At 36.3% G+C, this 25,995-nt stretch overlaps 1 protein-coding gene across 1 annotated transcript in view; it reads right to left on the bottom strand.

Annotated features, from left to right (window-relative positions):
• Window positions 1-613: 613 nt before the first annotated feature.
• The window catches only part of LOC137245272 (transcription factor SPT20 homolog), a 93,785-nt gene continuing 68,403 nt past the window's right edge, over window positions 614-25,995 (bottom strand). The window contains 2 exon segments of the mRNA XM_067775645.1: window positions 614-1,704; window positions 6,065-6,496. Coding sequence (XP_067631746.1) covers window positions 846-1,704; window positions 6,065-6,496 — 1,291 coding nt within the window. The 3' untranslated portion in view covers window positions 614-845.

Genomic DNA, 25,995 nt, shown 5'->3' with positions numbered 1-25,995 from the left:
CGTGTAACAACCTTTTTCAAAATCGCTTATTCACCGGGCCAATAATATTTCCCAAACGACGAAATATCATATTTTATTTTCTTCGCGCGGACGGAACCGCTATAAGGGATTTGATTTACACATTTCTATAGCGACCCCACTCTGTTTGAAAAGCCAATACCATCAGTGAGCGCTTAAGCCGAGTATTACCAATGAGAATTAAGGGCCCATTACTCATACTTAGCATAGACTTCGACTTGACTGAACTGTCACTTACAGTTCTGTTAAATGAACATTGGATGTTACTGATTACTCAAAACTTGGCAACACTTAACTTGACGTAGAAGTCTGTTGAAATTTGATTTTCTATGTAAGTTCTAAGTGACGTTTACATTTTGAGATGCCATTTGTTTGTTTCCATTTCATTTTGACATTTTATCATACAAATTGACATTAATTTAAAAATAAATTTCAAAGCTGATTATGATGCCAGATTGTATGCGCTAAGTGGAGTATAATCGTGGCTAAGTTGCCAAGTTTACGCCAAGTCAAGTCAAGTCTATGCTAAGTATCAGTAATGGGCCCTTTAGGCTGATCACGGACCTACTTAACCAACGAGAAAAAAAAAATACCGTTAAAAATAAAATACATTTTTTTTATTATTCGTTAGGTTTAATGCTTACAGCTAGCAAAACATATCCCGAAAATTTTGATTTCTTGTTTTAATACCATTCACAGTGCATTTTAGTTGTTGGACAAGATGGATGTGGAAGCATTACTTTAGGCTAGACGCTACTAATAGATTAAAGGTTTTTTTATGTATTAGGATGAAAATGACGAGGAACGACTTTTAAAAGCCCAATTTTTTACTTTCTTCGCTCATACAGATAATCGTCTTCGTAGTAACGCGGCGTCGAAGTGGCAACAAAAAGTTGTGGACGGCGTTGTAGAAGCGAAATATTGATTTCTTCTGGAGTACGATAGACTTGAGGTTGTGGCACAGCATGTTGCAGAGGTGATGCAGCCGTATAGAATCTGTAAGGACTTTGTGTAACTAATGGTGCAATTGTTTGAGCGATGGGACGCTGTTGTATGGAATGTTGTTGTATCGGTTGAATTAGCTGTTGTTGTGATTGTGGCTGAGTTGTTGTTGTTGTGATTACTGGTTTACGATAAACCGTTGTTTGCTGCTGCTGTGGCTGTTGTTGCGTCTGCTGAACGGGCTGATGGCGCACCACTTGTTGTACTGGTTGCGCTTGCTGGCGTGTTTGTTGATAAATTTGTTGGGGTTGCTGCTGATGCTGTTGGAGGCCAACTTGCACCTAAAAAAGACAAGATACAAATATTAATTATGTCTCTTAAACTCAAGTAAGCTTTTTTTTGGGACTCACGGGTTGTCGTTGATGATTTACACGTTGACGCGATGTGTCCTCTTCATCGTAATAACGATCATTCTCGTAATAATTTTCGGGATAGTAACGTTCCGAGTAGCGTAGTGTCACATTTGGTTTGGTTTGGTGTTCTTGCAAATTAATAGGCTTGTAAAGGTAATCATTAACAATGTGATATCTCGAAGATTGCTGACAGATGTTGTCGTGCGATGGTGGCATGCAGATCAAATGGATTTGGTGAAATGTGAAACCTTCAGGACAAATCCAAGAATGACGCTGATTGTCTTGGCAATAATGGAAGACTTCGCAACTCAGGGACTCATCGGCGTAGTAGCTAGTAGAATTAGGTAGTAGAATAATATGTTTGATTTAAAATAATAAGTTGACATAAAATAAGATATTACATGACATAACATAATAAAATAAGACATAAGACAAACGGTAAATATCATGACGAACAAATCAGACTATAGTGTTAAATGGAATCAGGATTAATTCTCCGAATTGTAGGGATTGAGATCAGACTCCACGACAAGATGGAGACGTGGGCTGAATCGACGAAGCAGTTGGGGTAGTCCAACGTTAGGTTAAGGTCTGTGCAAACGATAACGTTGGCAATATCACGCGAATATTATCATCACTAATCCGATACTAAGCAGCCACTCGTATGTACGTAAACAAATCAATCATAATGTACACACATACATATAAGGCAGCAGAGAGATACTCGCAAAAGCATGTCATCATCAGCCGAAGTAGTACTCACATACACACACGAATATGGATACAAACTACAAATATACGTGTATATGCTGATAACCAAGCAGGAAGTTCACGAAATTACTAGACCTTAGGAGAAATGGGTGAACGAGGAAACCGAGAGTACAAAAGCAGAGCAAGCTGAGTAGTCAGTAAGCAGTTTGATTTAAAAACGTCATTAGTTGTGAAGTAAGAGTTATTGTGAAGTACTTTGAAAGTAGTCTAATAAAGACCATTTTGTATTATTGAATATTGGAATTATTTATTCGACAATTTAGCGATCCGAACGTTTGCAGAAGGTTGGAAATAAGCGGAATTTCCCGAAGTTCGTTACAATATGAATTTAGCAATCAACTGCAGTAGTACAACTGACAAGAGTACAACTGATAGGCACTTACATGGAGTCTCTAGTTTGAGAACGATCTCCTTTCTACCTATTTGTTGAAACTAAGGTCTTGAAATAGAGCTATACGAAGAATTCCACCGGTAAGAATCGTCAGTATTATAAATGCGAAAGTTTGGATTTAGAGATGCCCAGACTATTGGTTGGGAACAGATTTGGATGCAATTTGACACACGGATAATTACGTGACTTACTTAAGATAGCTATTAGTCTGAAGGTTATATTGGCTCTATTTTATTATATGAGAGTAGGTGCCCCGAGATCTGGCAACTCTGCTGCCCCTAGTAGCTGGAGTCTTGACCTTGCGAGCACAGAACGTGCTCAAGCGTTTCTTCATGCAGCTCTCCTCTGGTGTTACTGACGAGGTCTAACTTATAAGCATGTGACTACAGAAGGCAGTGTCCAGTTACTAATGCCTTCGTGAGCCTTAAGGCTTTTCTCTTTAGACATATGAGCAACGATGTAAATCTAAAAAAATTAGGCAGCCCCAACTCCTGTCCCCTTTTGATTCCTCCCAAAGATTGGGACGTCTAACGTCGGTTCATCGTGTGCTGCAGGCTCCTTTGCCAACTCACCGGCCTTTTCGTTATCTTCTATCTTTTTATGGCCGGGAAGCCAGTCTAGAAGTATGGTCTGAGTGATGTCTTTCCAATGCTTCTTTTCATTCGGGGACAGTTCTTGATGCAATACTGTGTGATATTATTGCCTGGGTAACAATGTATATATTGACACGACTGCAGACTAAGCACACTTCATCCAGAATTTCTTCTGTTACAATTTCCGTCTGAAAGACAGTGATCTGGCAGCCTGTAGTATGTATCTACTTATTTCTGGATCCACACCATATATATAATCAGTGCGTTTTTAAAAATGGTTTTATGTTATGTAAAAACACAAACCAAATTGACAATTTATACCATTTGGGCAATTTATTACGCAATTTATAATATAATAAATTGCCAATTTAAAAAAAAATTCGTAATAAATTGTTTCAAATTGCAAACACAACTTTGTAAAGTGTGTTTATTGAGTAGATTTAAACGTCAGTTACGCATGGCTCAACTATATGGTTAGCTCATCTCATCAGCTGATTTTCTTTTTTCATTTCACTGGAGTAGGGATTGTCAAAAGAAGATGGCAAACTCAAAATAAAACAAAAACATTGAACACATTTTCTTACAACACACAAAAATTTTAAAGTTTTATGTTTTCATTACATTCCATCCGCCTAATATCAACACGTACATTTTTACAGTCTGAACAAATGTATGTTGTTGCTGTAGAGACGAGCCAACCAGCTATCAAATTACTATTGTGTCAGCTAAATTGAGTTTTATGAGCACCACTCAATTTAAATCGAAATTGCCTCAATTTATTTTTCTGTTTGAACATAGTATTATTATTTTAAGTTAATTATTTAAGGTATCTCTTCGACACCTACGTGATCAATTTTTTTAATCGGTCTACCCCGACAAGTTTAGGGATTTTTTGTTTATGTTGTGCTTCTGCTTAACGGATAATTTGGGGACTATTTCAAAATTCCGGAACCAGCTCGGATAGTTTTTTTTTGAATTCTTAGAACTTTAAGTCTATTCGCCCTAAATCAATAGAAAGTCGGAAAATGTCTCATATATATACCGCTAAAGCGCTAAAAATATGTGTTATGTAGACTTCTAAGACAAATCAAAAAAGACCTCTGCGAGTTGCTTGGTGGTCTTACGCTTAAAGGAGATAAAAATGAAAAACCTGGCATTCAGCCTGGAATCAAAAATTCATTCGCTCTGGAACTTGGCAAACTTATTGTCAAAACAGAGCGCCGCACAGTGGTCGGTTCCATAGGTCAAAATAAAAAAATCAAAGTGACAAGTTGTCACCAAATATATCCTTAGTATCTCTTATTAGAACACCCTTTTAAAAGGTATATTTGTTTTTGTTGTATTCGACTGTAGTCTTTAAGAATAGCTTCAAAAGTGAGGTTATGGTATTAGTTGGTTTTTGCAGTGTGGGCAAGTTAAAAATAAAGTGCAAGTTTAAGTTATTTGAAAATACATAAAATATCATTGTATTGAAATAAATAAAAATGAATATTGAAACCAAAGGCATTTACTTCATTTTGAAATAATTTTAGTGTCTTTAGCGTGTTGTTTTTTTTTGTTATTTAAAATTTCACCAGTGCCTTTATTAGTGTTTATTTGCACAAATATTTCAATTTCAGCTAAAGTTTTAGTTGGTTTCCTCACCGATCCTCACGTTAGAACTTATATCTTATTATTAGTCATAGTTTTACGATTATAAAGTGTTAATATCAGCTGCCATTTTCTGCCACTAACTATGTTTTGCAACAGTTTTCTGATAGCGTCAATGTGATAAATCATTGTCGAATGTCATATGTACTCACATATAACATACGACATTATTTGATCCAGTCAACGATATGCAAATGTAAACTTTTGTGTGTGTTTGCTGTTTTGTTATTGTTATGTATGCAAGATCTTTTAATAAGTTTAATGTATTTATTTAATCCTATTAAACATTGTATTTGCGATAGACACATCTTACCACTTTTACCCCCACAGCTACTTACTTTTTTTATGCATGCGGTGAAGGTGGGTGGTGGTGGGTCGGTATGAAGGTATCACCCGCACCAATTTTATTGAAAAAATAATTCTCACATATTTGTAAAGCCGTGACCAATGTTTCACGTTGATATATCTACGGGAAGTATTTTTGGCCACCAACTCCATATAAGAACGACCACTGTGCGCCGGTGTAATGTATCTAAATTCATAAATAAATGTAAGGCGCTATAGCCTCCGAATAGATTTAGGCCGAGCTTCTCCTATTTCGGTCGTGCTCCTTTTTAATTTTTCCTACATATTGCCGGGACGGGACCTACATTGTTTAAGCCGACTCCGAACGGCATCTGCAAGGCAAGGTAGGCGGAGCACGCTATCACTATACCATGGCGGCCACCGTGTAAAGGCTCCATTACTGATACTTAGCATAGACTTGACTTGGCTTGCGAACTGTCACTTACAGTTCTGTTAAATGAACATTGCATGTTACTGATTACTCAAAACTTAGCAACACTTAACTTGACTTAGAAGTCTGTTGAATTTTGATTTTCTATGTAAGTTCTAAGTGACGTTTACATTTTGAGATGCCATTTGTTTGTTTCCATTTCATTTTGACATTTTGTCATACAAATTGACATTTATTTAAAAGTAAATTTCAACGCTGATTATGATGCCAGGTTGTATGCGCCAAGTGGAGTATAATCGTGGCTAAGTTGCCAAGTTTACGCCAAGTCAAGTCAAGTCTATGATAAGTATCAGTAATGGGAGCTTAAGTTCCAACATTTCAAAATTTTGGGGACAGTGGTTCAAAATGTTAGTGGTGTAAAATGACTTAACATTGCACGTAATAAAATTAAATATATTACATAACATAGCATAAAATAACATAATATAACATAAAATGACATAAAGCAATATAATAAATTTAAACAAGATCAATTTAAGTTCATACTTACCCTGAATTTTTCGAATTACAACTAAATTTTGAATTTGCCAATAATGTTGATAGTCTATCCGGCTCTTCTACCTCCTCCTCACTCTCCTCCTCGCTCGCTTGTTTTTTATTATTATTTTGTTTTAAGTAATTACTCTGCTGTTTCACATTGCGACTTTGGTAAACTTGGCGTGGCGCTTCCTCTTGATCCTCCTCTGATTGACTGTAATCATATAATTGTCGTTGTTGTTGTTGTGGCTGTGGTTGTTGCCGGTAAGTCAAATGTGTTTGTGCTTGTGATTCAAATTCATCCTCGTCATCGTTTGCTTCGATGGAGCGTGCAGCAAAGCCTTGTGGTTTAGCGGTAGTTGCTGAGGCAGTGACAACGCTGGTGGCGGCAGAGTGCGCGCTGCCTAAAAGGCACGTCGCTGAGACTAGTAGTATAAGTTGTAAGCTGAAAAGAAAAAAAAAGAAATAAATATGAAAAATAATTTCTATTGAAAATACAAGAAATTTCATATATATAGAGCATTGAAAAATAGCATTCGGAACACGAAGATAACCTGCAGTGATTTTTTACAATTAACCTTACTTAATATGTAAATACTAGCGATGGCAATTATAAAATACTGTGCTTTTTTAAGTCCCGAAAATTGCGAGACGACAAGCACTTGCAGAACGACAAGTTATATTTTGAGCTCATAGTTAAGTTGAAAAATTTGTCAAAAACGTATGCGTTTAACTCCTCATGTCAAGTTAACTCTCAGTTAAAGATATAAATTGTCATTCTGCAAGTAGGCTTTACTATATAAGCATTACAAATTATTAAAATTTTTTTTAACTCAGGGTTTTATAATGGCAAATGGTGCTTCGCCCCATCCAATAGGTGCGACCGATGACAAATTTCATCAATATCCTCTAACGAGAGTCCAAGGAAACTTGCTGTTTCAACAGGGGTGGACCATAATGAGAGGGGTGTTAGAGGCGTTGGTTCCACATTACAATTAAAGAGATGGTTGGTGTCATGTGGGGACACATTGCAAGCAGGACATATATTTTGTATGTCGGGGTTGATTCTGGATAGGTAAGAGTTTAGCCTGTTACAGTATTCAGAACGAAGTAGAGCTAGATTGACTCGCGTTTCCCTGGGGAGTATTCGTTCCTCTTCCGCAAGTTTTTGGTACTGTTCTTTGAGTACTGGTTTCACCGGGCAATTCCTGGCATAAAGGTCCGACGCCTGTTTGTGGAGTTCACTGAGGATCTGCTTGTGTTTTTTTGCTTCATACGACTGAGTTCTCAGGTGCCGTATTTCCTCATACTGCTTACGGAGATGACTCCTTAAGCCCCTAGGCGGTGTTGGCTCATCAATAAGATGTCTGTTGGGATGCCCAGGTTTCTGGATATTCAACAGGAACTGTTTGGTTAGCATCTCATTTATCTATCTGATGGGGAGTATTCTCGCCTCATTATGTAGATGGTGTTCTGGGGACATAAGAAGACAGCCCGTGGCGGTTATGAGAGCAGTATTTTAGCAGGCCTGTAGCTTCTTCCAGTGAGTAGTTTTTAGGCTTGGCGACCATATAGGGGACGCGTAGCATGCAATCGGCTGACCAATTGCTTTGTAAGTGGTAATGAGAGTTTCTCTGTCTTTTCCCTAAGTACTGCCAGCAAGAGATTTGAGGATTTTATTACGGCTCTGGATTTTCGGTACAATTGCGGCTGCATGCTCACCAAAATGTAGATCCTGATCAAACGTCACACCCAAGATTTTAGGGTGTAGGACAGTCGGTAGCGTAGTTCCATCTACGTCGATGTTCAAAATGGTCGACATTCCATGCTGTAAATAAGGTCGCGGAGGATTTATGGAGAGATCAGGGAGGTAGCCGTTTATTCTGTTGCAAATTTCATCGATCTGTGAGCCTGGGCCTGTGGCCATTATTGTGCAGTCATCGGCGTAGGAAACGATAGTAACTCCTTCTGGTGGCGAAGGTAGCTTTGATATGTAGAAGTTAAACAAAAGTGGCGATAAGACACCCCTGTGGCACCCCTTGTTTAATTCTTCTTGGTTTTGATATTTCGTTTATAAATTGCACCGATGCCTGCCGGCCACCCAGATAATTTGCGGTCCACCTTTTAAGACATGGGGGAAGGGTAGACCCTTCTAGGTCTTGCAGTAACGTGCCATGGTTGACCGTATCACAAGCTTTTCATAGGCCTAGGGCAACGAGTACTGTGCAATTGTGGAATGCGTTGCCTAATAAAGTAAAGTCAGAACTAAATCCTACCCGCTTCAAATTAGCTGTACACCAGATCCTTTGTTAATGAACTTATGAAAAATATCTATGATTTGTCTTACTTCATCTCACTTTTTGAATTGATCTCACTTTTTGAATCTCGCTCTGTCAGTAACTAATATTAAATATATAAATAAGTAATAAATTTGATCTAGTATTAAGCAAACGTTTCAAATATGACACTGTAAAAGACCATGTCTTATATGTGCATTAAATAAATGAATGAATGAATGAAATGGTGGGGGTTTTGATTTAAACTGAAATTTATCTGGGTGCTAATGGCATTTAGAATTTAGCCCAATTTGTGGCAAAGTTAATCATATAACTTTCTCCGTTTATTGGAGCTTTTCGGTCCAGAACTGAGAAGGTATATTTAATTTTTTATCATTTTTTCCACGCGTTTCGACGCTGTCACGTCTTCCTCAGGGATTCTGATAATTTTGTTTTAAAAAACAATTCGTTAACAACAAGCATAAATAAAATTTAATAACACGAAGTTGGATCTAAGATATTCTATTAAACAAATTTTATTTTTCACCGCTGTGTAAGCGTTGCTTATTTTTTGCATATACTCTTAGAAACGCATCACTGTGTTTAATTGTTTTTGTAATTTAATACAATAATGTAAGTGTCCAGCTTTATTTTATTTACTGATATTTATGTTCGTTGTTAATGAATTGTTGTTTTTTTTTTGTTTTAGTAAAATTGTCAGACTACCTTAGGAAGACGTGAGAAAGGCGAGAAAAGATAAAATTTAACTTTGCATTCTCATTTCTCAGCCGAAGTAAGAAGGAGAGGAGACGGCCAAATTGTTGGTGGCAACTCGAGGAGCACCACAACATCTAAGGAGCTCCGTTACCAAAACGAGTGATTAGCTTTTAATGCCATTTTTTGTAATTGAGGCGCTCTATATATTTGAGAGGGCGGACGATCGGACTTTTGCTACGGCGGTAAGGAAAGAGGCTTTGGTACTCATGGTGGTTAATAGGGAACTGGTAGACCAGATATCGCGCTAGAGCATTCCTTACGAGGACTCGTTCAGTTTTCTGCGAATGGAGTACGTTCTGCTAAAACATCTTGTAGAAACCCTAAGCACTCAACTGGATCTCAAAACTGAGTAAGAAGCTATGGTAGAGAGCTTTATCTCGGTGAGCAATAGCCTCTTTGAGCAGTCCTGCTAGATGAAAACTTACAGGAATTTCCCTGGCGACCTAAGAGCTTCCAGTAGGCGGCAACAACAACAAGGCCAGAATGAGTGAGCTACACTCGAACTGCAAAATACCCAAGATGCGTTTTTGTGTTTACAAATCGAAGATACGAATAACCAAATGGGATACGTGGAGAAGCTTCTGCGAAAACGTGGTTTCTCTTAAAAATAGTTGAGAGTGGGTGGATTTATTTGTGCATGCATGAAAGCATTCATTGAGTTTAACTTTCGGCGTTGCAGCATGCCTATCGTAAATAGAGAGGTCCTCAGAGCACAACAAATTTGTTCTTAGTTTTTGTCTGATATCGAAAGTGCGTTTAATAATGTCCTGGTTAAGGCCAACGAAAACGTCCTGGTTGGTTAAGGAGACCAAAGGGATTTGATTGAATTTATTAACAAACGAAACGAAACAGCGCTCCGGAAGTAAACGAACTTGCGGTGGCGCTGAAGCACGTCGCTCACTCAGCAGCCAGTTGCTTACGCAAATGACCCAGCAATGTTGCACTTGCCGTCAGCACTGAAAAAATGGAACTGATGATGCTGACATAAAAGATTCTCGATTTCAAGACACCTTTGATACTGGTAATTTCTTCTAGAGTTAAATATCTAGGGTAACTTTGTACAGGAAACTGTCCTAGGGGCTTAATGTGGACGATATGAGCTGTGGGCTTTTGACTTCAGGTACTCCATCATTCGGGAAGCAGGACCCTAACCTGACGTTGGGGGCTGTAAGAAATTCGGAGTCCCACTGGCCACGTGGAGTCTGCTACTGAGGTAACGTTAGGCTGCACAGACCGATCAACAACGACTGGATTGTATCCATAGTGATATCAGAATATGTTTCACGACAAATGGAAAAACCTATTTCGGTACCATGACATATGTTATAAAATAACTGCGTTATCTAGTCATTTACTAGGAGCGTTCTACTGTTGCCTCAAGATTTGACATCTTTATCGTCACTAGTAGTTGGAGCCCCGTTAGACACGAACACAGAACATGCTCAACTGTTTCTTCCTACAGCCTGCTTCTACCGAAATTCTCTGCTACTGACGTGTTCTAATTCATAAGTATGTTACGCCAGAATTAAGTTTTCTCTCTTTAGAGATACGAGCAACTTTGTAGGTCTTATATCATAGAATTTGCACATCATCTAGAAATTTTGCAGTCCCGCGTTTATAGCCTTTCTTGCTCGATGAATCCTATGCAACTCCTGTTTCCTTTTGATTACTCCCAAGCGGATCGGGAAGTATAACGTAGATTTATGGAATAATATCGCCTCTTTTGTTTTAGTTACGTATATCCCTTTACGAGCGGCAACAAAATATATATGTGCTTGAGCCAAGTTTCTCCAATACTTGTTTACGCCTAATTATCAATATTCAGACTAAGCACACAAGCTCCATAATTTCTGATACTTTCTCTACGGCCACAATTTCTGTCAGGAAGGCACTACAGTGATCTGGCAGTCTGTGTGATCTACTTATTTCTGGATCGACACAGTGAACGGCAGACCCGAACCTTTCCGCTAATTTGGATTTATCGGTATACACGTATATAGTATGCCCTGCCATTTCCTCACCCTTGCGTCAACCCTAGGACTCTATTGTGGCTCCAAAATCTATAGTAATTTGTTCCTCCTATATTAGATGACGCTATACTGGCCATGGTGTGGTGGTAGCTTGCTGCGCCTACCACACCGAAGATCATGGGTTCGATCCCCGGGCAAAGAAACGTCAAAAATTTAAAAAAAAGTTTTTTTTCAATTAGAAGACAAGTTTTCTAAGCGGGCCGTCCCACGGTAGTGATTTGGCGAACCCTCCGATTGTATTTCTGCATTGAAAAGCTTCTCAGTGAAAATGCATCTGCCTTGCAGATGCCATTCGGAGTCGGCATAAACATGTACATAGGTCCCGTCGCGTCAATTTGTATGCAAAATTAAAAGGCACACGACGCGAATTGGAAGAGAAGCGCGGCCTAGAATTCTTCGGAGGTAAATCACGCCAAATATTTTTTTATGCTGTTAAGGCCATACGGCTGCAAAACAAAAAAACATAATAATAAAGTGCCAAAAAATCCGAGACAGCAAAATTGGCATCCCCAGTGCACATTGGTCCCAAATCCAAAAATTGTGGCGTAAACTCAATTTTTAAACTTTGATGTGTTCAAAAAAGGCATGTAGTTTCCAATAGTTCATATACTATTGCACCTAAAAGCCAGTTTTATTCAATACATCTGGCAACCATTAGTTTCTGACAAGCCATTAAAGTCAGCTGTATCGACACAACAATGTGCAAACTTTTTTAGCACCAACGAAAGACTTAAGACACAAACTTTAAATAAATGCGTTCAAAAGACTGAAGAGACGAACTTCATTGGCTGATTTGATTAACATCGATTTCTAATGTACTTTTATAAAAGCACATAAAAGGTAATTTTGTTAAAAGTCATATATATTTTTGATTTCCATGCATAGCAAAAACAAAAAATTGACAATGTGCTAAAATGTCTTCATTTTGCCACTTGGTAAATTTCCCATGCCAAATTGGAAGGGAGCGCGCACAGCCTAATTATATCTGATTTTCTGATTTTTAATAAAGTAAAATTATGTATTAATTTAGCACTTAGGCAGCAAGTAAACTGATAAAATAAAAGTGTGTTGATTAACATATCTATACATAAACCAAATATTATTATTGGTTGCATGTGTACAATTGGAAAATATGATACGCATACAAATTTCTTTGGTATTTTTTTTGCAGTTTGAAGAAATTTTCAAAAAGGTATTATGCATTATGACAATGCAGTAATACAAAAAAAAAAAACACACAAAAATTGTAGAAATGTGTTGACTTGAAACTTATAAACATGTCTTTCACCACCTGTATGCAAATTTTTTCAACTGTGATAGGATTTTTAATTAAATGAAAGGTTTGTAATTTTAATCGATCAAGAGAAAACTATGTGAATTAGGGTGTATCACAATGTACGATGGAAATAAAACTTGTGAATGTTATCGCCAGGATTTTAAAAACGTTTCAGTTGTTCAGCTCAAAAATAGTAACAAACAAGTAAGGAAGGCTAAGTTCGTGTGTAACCGTACATTACATACTCAGCTAAGAGTTTTGGAGACATATGTTGGAGTTGAATGTTGACTTAATTTACTTATATACTGTAAAGTAATTAAATTTTTTGTTAAAATTTGACTTAAAATATTTGTTTTTAAAGTAGGCGTGTTCGCCATCCGACTTTTAGAACACATATAGTAATAGGAGTAACTTTCCTGCCAAATTTCATCATGATATCTTCAACGACTGCCAAATTAAAGCTTGTAAAACTTTTAAATTACCTTCTTTAAAAGTAGGCACCTAAAAGAATGTAAAGGATATTTAAACCATTGCTCACACGTACAGGGAGAAAACTTGTTCAACATTGGCCAGATTTGTACACCTGCTTCACAAACTATTCACATTTTTATTCTTATTTGAGAGTTGGATGATCCATATTTTATCCAGATTATTACCCACTTATGATGGCAGGGCATTTTCGAAAATTTATGGAATATTTCCTAACATTTAACTAAATTTATAAGTCTCCTAAAACTATGTGAAGAAAATTTTGAGAAGTGTGCTTCAGGTGAGAGGGATGGAGTTACCGAGATAAGCATGGAGAGGGAGCTTTGTGGGGACATGCTATAAATACGAACGAATTTGTGGGAAAGCGTAATATAGGTAGTTTTTTTTACAATTTCATCTCTATGCAAATACTAAAAAAAATTGATCACTGGTTGCGTAGTGTTGAGTTCTTAATGAACTTAGGACTCGCACTTGTCCTAATAGGCATTTTATCAGCGACAGAGTCATGGCCAAAAATCAAATTCTGAAGTAATAATTTCTCTGCGTTAAATAATAAGCTTTTGAGCTTGAACCTTTCCTATAGTGGTAAGGTTGATGCAACGGAATCAACAATTCTTATTTAACTTAACAAATTGGGGTCCACTGTTTGATGCGGTAATCGCTCATTAAGAGCCAATGCAAAAATATTGTCGCTACGTCTGTCAGTAATTTGGCAAAAGTCTGAAAATTTGTCCCCCACATACCAATCATACATATGCACATACCTACGTAATACCATTCGTGCAGCTTTAAATTTACCAACATTTGACAAACTGTGCGCGCATACGCGAAATAGTGAGCAGTTAATAATTTGCAAGCAATGCCTTTAAGCGGCTTGGGTATGCAAAAAAAAAAAAATGCTTTTCACTAATATTTGACGAATTATTTATAAATGGCCATTTCACACCCGCAAACCAGAGTTTATGTTGTATTTGTTGAAAGTAAAAGTTGTTGCTTTAAAAAGCACAAAATTGAAAAAAAAATAGTTACAGTTTTTTTTTCTTAGCTAGATTGTCTCGGCAAGCTTTAGTTTTATGTACCCACTTTATTGATGGCATTGTTTCAAGTGTTTTCATGCTTTTTTGTCCATAAAACAGTTCCATGTAATAACCTCAATTCACATTGTAGTGGTATGAAGCAATTATTAAAAAAAAATTTTGTCTGATAATGCCCACTTTTACGTCAGCAGCGCTGACTCAATCGGCTACTAGTTTTGGATTAACCACTTGCATGTTTATATGTGTTGGTATTAGGGTGTGCAACATTTTTTCTTTGTTTCCTCTTGGTATAGTGAAAATATTGTTGTTTTTTTTTAGGTCCAAGCAGTGACATGAGATAACCCTTAAAATTTGTATTGAGAACAAAGTCGCGATGAGGCACGTACAAACATTACAAAAAAGTACGATTTTTACGAGCTTTCTTTTTGGAATTTTCGAGATACCAAAGGAAAAAAGTAAGAAAGGCTAAGTTCGGGTGTAACCGAACATTACATACTCAGCTGAGAGCTTTGGAGACAAAATAAGGAAAAATCACCATGTAGGAAAATGAACCTAGAGTAACACTGGAATGTGTTTTTATGACATGTGTATCAAATGGAAGGTATTAAAGAGTATTTTAAAAGGGAGTGGGCCATAGTTCTACAGGTGGACGCCGTTTCGAGATATCGCCATAAAGGTGGACCAGGGGTGACTCTATGATGTGTTTGTACGATATGGGTATCAAATTAAAGGTATTAATGAGGGTTTTAAAACGGAGTGTTAGTTGTATATGTGAAGGTGTTTTCGAGATATCGACCAAAATGTGGAAAAGGGTGACCCAGAACATCGTATGTCGAGTACCGCTAATTTATTTATATATGTAATATGTACCACGAACAGTATTCCTCCCATGATTCCAAGGACTTTTGATTTCGCCCTGCAGAACTTTTTCATTTTCTTCTACTTAATATGAAAGGTATCACACCGATTTTACAAAGTTTTTTCTAAAGTTATATTTTGCGACAAAAAACCAACCCAATCACCATATTTCATCCCCTTTTTCGTATTTGGTATAGAAATATGGCTTTTTTCATTTTTCGAAATTTTCGATAACGAAAAAGTGGGCGTGGTTATAGTACAATTTCATTTTAAATAGCGAACTGAGATGAGTGCCCAGGAACTTACATACCGAATTTCATTAAGATACCTCTAAATTTACTCAACTCATCGTGTTTACGGACGGAGGGACGGACGGACGGATATGGCTAAATGAATTTCTTTTTTCGCCCAGATCATTTTGATATAGAGAAGTCTATCTCGATTAGTTTATACCGTTACGGGGTACCGTTATGTGAATAAAATTAATTTACTCCGAGAGCTCTGCTCAGCTGAGTAAAAAATCATTTTTTTTTACCCATCGCGTTTCCATACTAATCGTATAGGGAGTCTCATACAATTTGAGGTTGAATTTTAAAGGAGTCAAGTTAGCGAAAAACTATTTTGAAATGCTATATAGATTGTTCAATTTATTATAAGAATATGTATAGCTAGTGACTTCGGTACTAAGGGTTAGAGCTCTGGTACACTCTTATAAAAACTGGAAAATTTCCCATACGATTTTTATGAAAAACTAAAGTCGTGATGAGGTATTTCTTAATATTAAAATTAAAAGCTGAAATTTTTACAGGCTATCTTTTTATATGTCCTGAATAATATTTTCACTTTACCAAAAGGAAGAAAAAAGAAAATTTTCCTTTAGCACACCTTAGTTTGTCTATATGTTTGTGCGCATAGTCGCATTGGATTTACATGCTGCTCTGATGGTCAATGAACTTCCGGTTATAATACGAATAAACATATAAACACTTAGTGCATGTATGCGTTGGCATCGAATTATAATAATTTATCGGTCAAAGACATTTAAATGTACTTGTTGAACTTAACAATATTTTTATTATTAAGTGAATTATGTGAAGATGTCTAAATAGTGTGATGTTTACGAATTTTTTAATTTTACATCGGATTTCTGTCAGGGAAAACTTGCGGAGTTAAGGCTCATCATTACTTTTATCGAAATTTTTACTCAGAAAAACAATGACCAGATTAAAAAACAACAAGGCCGCGGGCGCTGATGGATGTGCTGCGGAGCTATTCAAATACCGCGGCGAAGAGTTGATAAGGCGCATATATCAGTTTCTTTGCAAAATATGGTCGCACGGGTGCATGCCCGACGATTGGAACGATTGGAATCTAGTCCACAAGAAAGGGGATACTGCAAACAGCACCAATTATCGCGGAATCGGCCTTCTTAATATCGCATACATGGTCCTGTCAAGTGTATTGTGCGAAAGATTGAAGCCCACCGTGAATCGGCTGATTGGACCTTATCAGTGCGGCTTCAGACCTGGTAAACTTACCATCGACCAGATTTTCACAATGTGTCAAATCTTGGAAAAAACAGCGCAAAAAAGAATTCGACAGCACGAAAAGGAGCTGCCTATATGCCGCTATGTCTGAATTTGGTTTCCCCGCAAAACTAATACGGCTCTGCAAAATGATGCCGAGCAACACAATCAGCTCAGTCAGAATTTCGATTGTATCGATTGTTATCGATTTGTATCGAAAAGCTATACATATGTTACCAAGTAGTTATGGGCAAGTTATCGATTTGTTTTGAAAAAGTTAGCGATATATATTATGGAAAAAATTGGTTATTTATGGAAAGGTTTCAGTTAGTTCTCGAAACACTACTGATTGATTATCGTAAAGTAATCGATTTTTTATCGGAAAGTTACCAATTTACTGTCGGCGTGTTATAGATTTGTTATTAAACAGATACCGTGAAAATTTTACTATAAAATCTATAACACTTCTGTAACCCGGTTATAACAAGCCAAAAGGAAGTATATGACTTGGCGAAAACAAACCGATAACTCGACGGTAATATTTCACAGGCGATCATAAAACTAGAACTTGTCGGTATCGGTCGTTACTGATAACGGGCAGCCGCAAATTATTTGTTGCTGCCAAATTTGCCCTTGTTTTGGTGGCACCTCAATTCCTTGGCGAGCTCGAGCTAACTCAAAATCATTAGTTATTAAGACGTACTTTTATGTTTGCAGATAGAACTTAACGGGTACTTGGTACTCACGCTCTGTTTTAACTTTCTTAATACGCACGAAATTGTTTATTTTTATAATTTAACTTGGGTATTTGATGTTATTCGTTGTAAAGTCTTAAGTTGGAAGTTATTTTCATGGTTTCCAATATTGAATAAAACATATTGCATACAACGTTATGAACGTTTTATCTAATTTTTATACTCAGCAGAGTATATTAATTTTGTTCGCATAACAGCACCCCGTAACGGCATAAACTAATAGAGATAGATATAGACTTCTATATATCAAAATGATCTGGGCGAAAAAAGAAATTCATTTAGCCATGTCCGTCCGTCCGTCCGTCCGTCCGTCCGCAAACACGATAACTTGAGTAAATTTTGAGGTATCTTAATGAAATTTGGTATACTCATCTCAGATCGTTATTTAAAATGAACGAAATCGGACTATAACCAAGCCCACTTTTTCGATATCGAAAATTTCGAAAAACCGAAAAAGGCGATAATTCATTACCAAAGACAGATAAACGAATGAAATGATGAAACTTGGTAGGTGAGTTGACCTTATGACGCAGAATAGAAAATTAGTAACATTTTGGACAATGGACGTGTACCGCCCACTTTTAAAATAAGGTAATTTAAAAGTTTTGCAAGCTGTAATTTGGCAGTCGTTAGAAGATATTATGACAAAATTTGGCAGGAACGTTTACTATATGTGTGCTAAATAAAAATTAGCAAAATCGGATAACGAACACGCCCACTTTTTAAAAAAAATAATTTTAAAAGTAAAATTTTAACAAAAAATTGAATATCTTTACAGTATATAAGTAAATTATGTCACCATTCAACTCCAGTAATGATATTGTGCAACAAAATACAGAAACAAAAGAAAATTTCAAAATGGGCGTGGCTCCGCCCTTTTTCATTTAATATGTCTGGAATATTTTTTTTTGCCATAAGGCGAACAAACATTTATACATCCTTGTGAAATTTGGTAAGGGCATAGCTTTTATAACGATAACTGTTTTCTGTGAAAATGGGCGAAATCGGTTGAAGCCACGCCCAGTTTTTATACACAGTCGACCGTCTGTCCTTCCGTTCGGCCGTTAATATGATAACTTGAACAAAAATCGATATATCTTTACTAAACTTAGTTCACGTACTTATTTGCACTCACTTTATCTTGGTATTAAAAATGGGCGAAATTCGACTATGACCACACCCACTTTTTCGATATCAAAAATTTCGAAAAATTAAAAAAATGCCATAATTCTATATCAAATACGAAAAAAGGGATGAAAAATGGTGATTTGATTGGTTTGTTGACGCAAAAAATAACTTTATAAAAAACTTTGTAAAATGGGTGTGACACCTGCCATATTAAGTAGAAGAAAATGAACAAGCTATGCAAGGCGAAATCAAAAGCTCTTGGAATCATGGCAGGTATATTGTTCGTGATTGTCGTGGTGTGATGGTAGCGTGCTCCGCCTACCACACCGTATGCCCTGGGTTCACACCCCGGGCAAAGCAATATCAAAAAATTTTTAGAAATAAGGTTTTTCAATTAGAAGAAAATTTTTCTAAGCGGCGTCGCCCCTCGGCAGTATTCGGCAAGCGCACCGAGTGTATTTCTGCCATGAAAAGTTCTCAGTGAAAACTCATCTGCCTTGCAGATGCCGTTTGGAGTCGGCATAAAACATGTAGGTCCCGTCCGGCCAGTTTGTAGGGAAAATCAAGAGGAGCACATCGCAAATTGGAAGAGAGGCTCGGCCTTAGATCTCTTCGGAGGTTATCGCGCCTTAAATTTATCTATTTTTATTACATATATAAATAAATTAGCGGTACCCGACATATGATACTCTGGGTCAACCTGGTCCACATTTTGGTCGATATCTCGAAAACGCCTTCACATATACAACTAAGGGCCACTCCCTTTTAAAACCCTCATTAATACCTTTCATTTGATACTCGTGCCATACAAACACATTCCAGGGTTACCTTTAGTTCATTTTCCTACATGGTGATTTCCCTTATTTGACAAAGGATGAAGGAAAATCGTTAAAAAAAACGTCACCCTTGGTCTACAATTTGGTCGATATTTCCCAAACGTATGTGATGTGGAATTAAAAACCACTTATAAACCATCTACGAAACCAACGCACCTAAGCTCTCAGCTGAGTATGTAATGTTCGGTTACACCCCATCTTAGCTTTCTTAACTTGTTTTAATTTGTATTACGTTATTTTGTTATATTATTTTATAAAATTTTCATAAATTGTATATAAGAATTGTGCTTAACCTTCTCATTGATTTTTTATGCATGTGCTTTCATTTTACCTTAGCTTCCTCTATTTTACTGAACTTTTTAAAGTGCACTATTTTTCATCTTACTTTACTCAAATAATTTAATTAATTTTGTTACGGGTTTCTTAAAATTTTCCTATTTCATTTACTTCAATTTCTTTTGTTAAATAAACTATAGATTTTTAATTAACCAAACACTGCAATCGCGCTCCTTTCCACAAAAATCTATAATAATAAACGCCTACGAGTTCGTTGCTTAAGTCTTTTGTACAAATTGTAATTTTAAGAACAGCATCATTACCACATGGATTTCCATATTAAAAGAGCAAATTGTAATTTAGTACCATAAACTATCGAACCACTCAACCACTCACTCACTCAGAATGTACTTGTCATCATAAATCTTTAAATCGTTACAATTTATTCTCAAGTCGTATGTGATTTTTTAATATATATCTACTTAACCGCAAAACATTGGCATAATCATTACACCAATATGCTCGTACAACAACACTGCCAGTTCACATTAGCATACTAAAGTCAGAGATGAGCCCAAAAAATGTATAAATGTATTTGTATATGTATGCATGGATGCATGTGAAGCAAAAAGTAATGCAATATATATATGTATATCAGTCTGCCTTAGTATAAAATAAAAATGTGATAAAAAGGAGAATGTATTACCTTATATGCACCTTAAATACGTTTAGTTTCACTTCAAGTACAAATTACCACATCTACATATATAGTATTTATGCAATGCATGTATAAAACAGTACCACAATCAAAATTGTCATTAATCCAAGTACGTATTCATCAGAGATCGCAAATAACAGTTCCCGAAACTATAAATAAAGGGGAATAGTCAGTGAACGAGACCAATCGATTTCCGAAAAAATATAAATAACGCTTTTTTAAGACGTTGTTGGTTGATTGCTATGCCGCCCGGACACCAAAGATCCGATTCCACCAAAAGTTCTTCTGAAACCACCTGCTGGTATTTTATATGGCTGGTCGGTACACCGTTCGAACCATTTGGTGAGGACAATGAACCTGCTGATATTATTTACAGAGCACTTAGCTACTTTCTTAAGTCCCAACAGTATATTTAGAAAGGAAAGTAAAAGAAATTACGGTACAAGAAAAGGAAGGAAAGGGAAAGGGAGGGAATGGATAGGCCAGGAAAGTAAAAGTAAGGAAAAAAAGAACGGGAAAGGAAGGACACGAAATAAAAGAAAAGGAAAGGAAAGCATAACAACCGTTGTCGACGAACTATCGGATTATTATCGACGGTTTATGCGCGTTTTAAAATTCTTTTTTGGATGAGTTATTGGTTTGTTAGCGGCGTGTTATTCATCAGCAAGATGTAAACGAGTTGCAGATTTGTTATGGTAGAGTTACAAATTCGTTATCGAGAGCAAACATTATCGATGACTTATCGGTTTATTATTAAAAAAATATCGATATGCTATCGCCGATTTATCGGCTTCTAATTGGATTTTTTCGGCTTGTTATCGACGACTTAAAGTTGTGTCATAGATTTTAAACTGAAGTTTTAGCGGCAGCTGTTTCATACCAAACCCTAGAGTATTCGATAGAGAATCGATAACACGCCGATAGCAAATTAATAACACTTCGTGAACCAATCGATATATTTGATAACAAAAAATCGATAATATTTTTTTAAAAGACCGATATTTTTTCGATAACAAACCGATGATTTTTTGGCAACAAATCAATAAATTTTCGATAACTAATCGAAAACATTTCGATAATAAATCCAGAAATTTATAAATAAATAAACAGACAATACATCGATAGTTGACGAATATTCAACTGATAAATCTGGTTTAAATTTTAAGAAAGAACAATTATTTGCACGCCTTAATAATGGCATAATGTTAATACTAACAGAACAGACGAGAGATTAACCATTCCCAAGAAAAATATTCCCATGCAAAACAACATTTAAAACCCTGGGGCAATAAATCACACTAAAAAATCTCAGTTATAGTGAGAAAACATTTCAAATAAAATAATAAAAAAAAATGTTTAAGTTAAACGGTTTTATTGAAAACAATACTTACATGAAGTAATAATAATACTAAAAGCTAGAAAATAATTAGGTAGGTTTTAGGTACTAGTCATCACACTCCTAATCAATCTAGGGCGTTGATCAGACAATTAAATAAAAGCGTTGGGCGCGTGAAATTTCCAAAAATGTGAGGCGTAGCTTAACCTGATTAAGGTTCAGTCGGTCTTATATATGACTATCAATAGAAATTTGTTTTAGTATTATTATTACTTCATAAAAGTATTGTTTTCAATAAAACCGTTTAACTTAAACATTTTTTTTAAATTATTTTATTTTCAAGTTTTTAGTCTTTATTTAATTGCCTATTACTTCTCTTTATTATTATTATTTATTATTATTATTATTCATTATTACAAAGACTCTTTCCTGACAATTTGTTACAATCTAAGTCTTCAATACATAATCCTTCCAAAGACTATACTCGACTCTGCGCCACGTATGCTTGTCCCTCCTCTAACTCCAAAATATTTTGATGTCACTTCTACCGAACTGTATGTAATATTTGTTCCAAATATGAGCCAAAATCGGACCACAAATACGATTTTTTTGAAAGCTCGATCCTTGCGCCACCTAGTGGCGATTTTTTCTTATTATTGCATTGTCATCGGGTTCTGAACTATATTCCAAGTTTCAAGCTTGTAGCTTATCGGGAAGTTACTTAAATTTCAATTACAAAATTCGTGCCAGCCAGCCAAACAACCAGCCAAGTCAAGCTAAATAAAACCGTTTAAAAAGTCTCAAAGTAGTCCGAGAACAATCCCAACATTACTACAAATAAGTTTGAAAACGATCCAAAACAATCGTCGAAAAGTCCAGCACTATTTTAAAATGGACCTGGAAATAATCCCAGAATGACCTCAAATATATACTTATGCTTTTTCTGGTATAATAACATAATGTTAATTTGACATAATGGTAATACTAACAGAGCAGCCGAGAGATTTACCATTCCCAAAAAAAAAAATATTCCCATGCATAACAACAGTTAAAAAAAATCTTGGGCAATAAATTACACTAAAAAATCTCAGTTATAGTGAGAAAACATTTTAAAAAATATAAATTAATCACTGTGTAAGCCCGAAAAAATTTGAAAAATAACATATCTCACTGAGAAGCCCTTTTTTATTTTTGGATATCGGTTGTTATCCGCGAAAAACGGAACTGCTTTTCCTGGTTAACCGTTAATTGCAATCTCTGGTAGTAGCAAATGCATGTCATTGTTTAACTGAGAATAAAATACAATATATTTACAATAATTTGTTTGGTAGCATCTTCAGTAAATTATTTAAGTGCACGTATGTATGCACGAATGTAAGTAAGTACACGTAGTAAAACTGCAGTTGGCAGTGGAGCATTACTGTGTCATGCAACATATGCAAGAGCAACTCGTAGCATCGGCAGCAGTGTCACTACCCTCATTGCACTTTTGCGCTTCTTTATATAAATTCATAGAAACAGACGACACTAACAACGCCAGCATAGTTTTCGGTTACATAACGCGTACTTAGACGCTGCTCAAACGTTAGGTTTTCATGTTTGGTTTGTCTTCTTCATTTATAGCGTTTTCTATCTTTTTTTGCGAACTTCTTAGCTCTTCTATTTAAATTTTATTGTTGAACTTTTGTAAGTAAATAAGTGGTCGGTAGGTCGGTTGGCCGTTCGTTCCCACTGCCAGCACGACCATCATCATCAGCATCATCATATTAAACTTCACTATCGCTATATTGTCGATGTTATTTGTTGGCGCATCTTCAGTTTAACTCGTCATTCACTTTATTGTTGTTGGTTTTGATCTTTTTGGCAATATGGCTAGAGATCTAACGAACTTCTGCAATTCCCAAAGTTAGCACAGCAAATTTCCCGCGTATTTTTTTAGGTTTGTATTTTTTGTCTTTATTAATGTATGTTACATGCATTTGTATGTATGTATGTATTTATACTCGTATAACGTGTACAACTAAATACTTTAACTCATAGCAGCGTACAAGAAAATAGCAGTGGCAATTTTTTTCATCAAATTTTATTAGTTAATTTCTTCTTTTTTTATTTTCGATAATTTGAGAGAAATTTAGTATGAATTTTGTAACTGAAACTATGCAAGCAAATCTCGAACATTTTCGAAAAACTTCAAAAACTCAACAAAATTTAACGTAATTTGAGTATGCAGTATGCAAACCTTTTTCGAAAAAATTCGAATATTGGAAAAAATTTTACGAAAATTTCGAACTTTTTACTAAGAGTTTTCAGAATTTTTTTGAGTATGCAGTTTTAGGTTTCAAAGAATTCTTATTGATTTCTGACAATTCTTTCCCGAAGCGCGTTTATTTTTTCTTACATGCATAAATGTGCATAGCTCTATTTCTATTCTATTCCATGAAATTGTATACTCAAAAAAATTGAGAAAACTCTAAATAAGAAGTCCGAAACTTGCGTAAAATTAAATCGAATATTCGATACGGCGGCCACCGTGGTGTGATGGTAGCGTGCTCCGCCTACCACACCATATGCCCTGGGTTCACACCCCGGGCAAAGCAACATCAAAATTTTAGAAATAAGGTTTTTCAATTAGAAGAACATTTTTCTAAGCGGGGTCGCCCCTCTACAGTGTTTGGAAAGCGCTTCGGGTGTATTTCTGCCATGAAAAGCTATCTGTGAAAACTCATCTGCCTTGCAGATGCCGTTCGGAGTTCGGAGTCGGCATAAAACATGTAGGTCCCGTCCGGCCAATTTGTAGGGAAAATCAAGAGGAGCACGACGCAAATTGGAAGAGAAGCTCTGCCTTAGATCTCTTCGGAGGTTATCGCGCCTTACATTATTTTTTTTTTATTCGAATGTTTTTCAGAAACGTTTTTGAGATTGGTTTGCATAGTTTCAATTACAAAATTTATGGAAGTTTTTCTTAAGTTATCGAAAAAAAGAATTAAATTGACGGATTTTGATAAAAATTACCATTGCTGCTTTCGTGATCACTGCTGTACATATATACACATACACGTTTCATTTATGACATTTGGTTCTATGTAATTTTTTGGCTTTTCTTGTTGCTTAGCGAGTTTTCGAAATTTTCCCATATCATAAAGTACTAGATTCACGGCTTGCATAGCAACTCGTATGAAATTAAATTGAGATATGCGTGTACACTGGCTGTTGAAAAAATAGCAGCAGAATTGGAAATGTAGGAACGAGTCTTTGGTCTTATAGCCTCTACAGTGTAACATCTCTCACCAGGTGGAGATTGATTGGCTTCACTGGCGTTCGGAATATGGTCACCTGTAGTGCCATCATCATCAATAGCCGTGTTTTGTTTACACGCGTATACGTTTACGTTTGCACGTAAAAAAACACTTATCCTCGCTTAGATAATACTTAGGAGACCCATCTAATGGCAGTGGTTAAATAACTAGCTACAGAACAGGGTGTACCTAAAATCGAAGACACAAACCTCTGGTGGCCATAATGTATAACATATAACTGAATCGGTTGCTATGAATAGTAGACTATTTTTAGAGGTGATACATAGAATTAGTGTAGAGGTGAAGCATAGACACATATTTCAGTTATATCTGAGTATAATGCGTATTAAAATTTAGTAGCACTAATTTTATGCGCAGCAATTTCAGAGGTGTTTTTAAAGTATGACGCTTATCAGGCCATATAAAATTTAAGCGTAAACGTCTACAGCTATTATTTATTGGCACTTAATCGCCGTAGCAAGTCATTACAGCTATTTCTGTTTAGCGATAGCTGACGCCAACTGGGAGCACCAAGGGAGGTCAAGTCTTCCACAACCTGACGCTACCAACTTAGTGGAGGTCTCCCACTTTCTTTGATTTCAGGCCCTTGGCTGCCTCCTTGCCGAAGAACACGAAACGACGTCGTGATCGATGGTGGACATAGTACCACTTTGCTATGTGAGCATTTGCTTAAACTCAGTTTTGTGAGCAAACGGTGTGTGATAGGTGCAATGGCTCTAATGTTGCAGTATCCGTAAGAAACCTGGGAATAAGATATCTTCAAAATTGAAATAAAGAAGACTTCATACCTTTCATGAATGGGGCTGAACAATAATCTTATCCCATTCGTAATATCCAAATAATCGGCTGCATAAGATAAGAAATATATGGGGAACAGATATTGATGCGATTTTTAAGATAAATAAAAAATATGCAAAGTTTTGCGTTTTTTGTGGTTTGCATGAAATAGCTATGACCACCCTGAAAAATCGTTGGATCATATGGTCCACTGGAGTACTTACATTTATACTCCACAGTAATGCAGCAATGGACCAACTCATGTTTCTACACGAACATATTGTAAGCCGATCATTGCTCGTTTGTAACGATTGTAATCACAACACGATGTATATTGGACTGTGGATATTCCATGGATTATTCTGATGTAATGCGGAGCTGGAGTATATGGTCCAGTCCTACGACATCGCAATGTTAATTGGACCATATTTTTTGTATGAATTGTGGTTTATTTTGAAGCACTCGCTTGGTCCATAGCGAGTACTCCATACATGCATGCATGGAGTACTCGCGATTTTTGCAGGGCATGAAT

Source organism: Eurosta solidaginis, chromosome 3 (genome assembly GCF_040869045.1).
Source record: "Eurosta solidaginis isolate ZX-2024a chromosome 3, ASM4086904v1, whole genome shotgun sequence".
Taxonomy (NCBI): domain Eukaryota; kingdom Metazoa; phylum Arthropoda; class Insecta; order Diptera; family Tephritidae; genus Eurosta; species Eurosta solidaginis.
The sequence above is the reverse complement of the archived record's forward strand: the minus strand, read 5'-3'. Positions and strand labels throughout refer to the sequence as shown.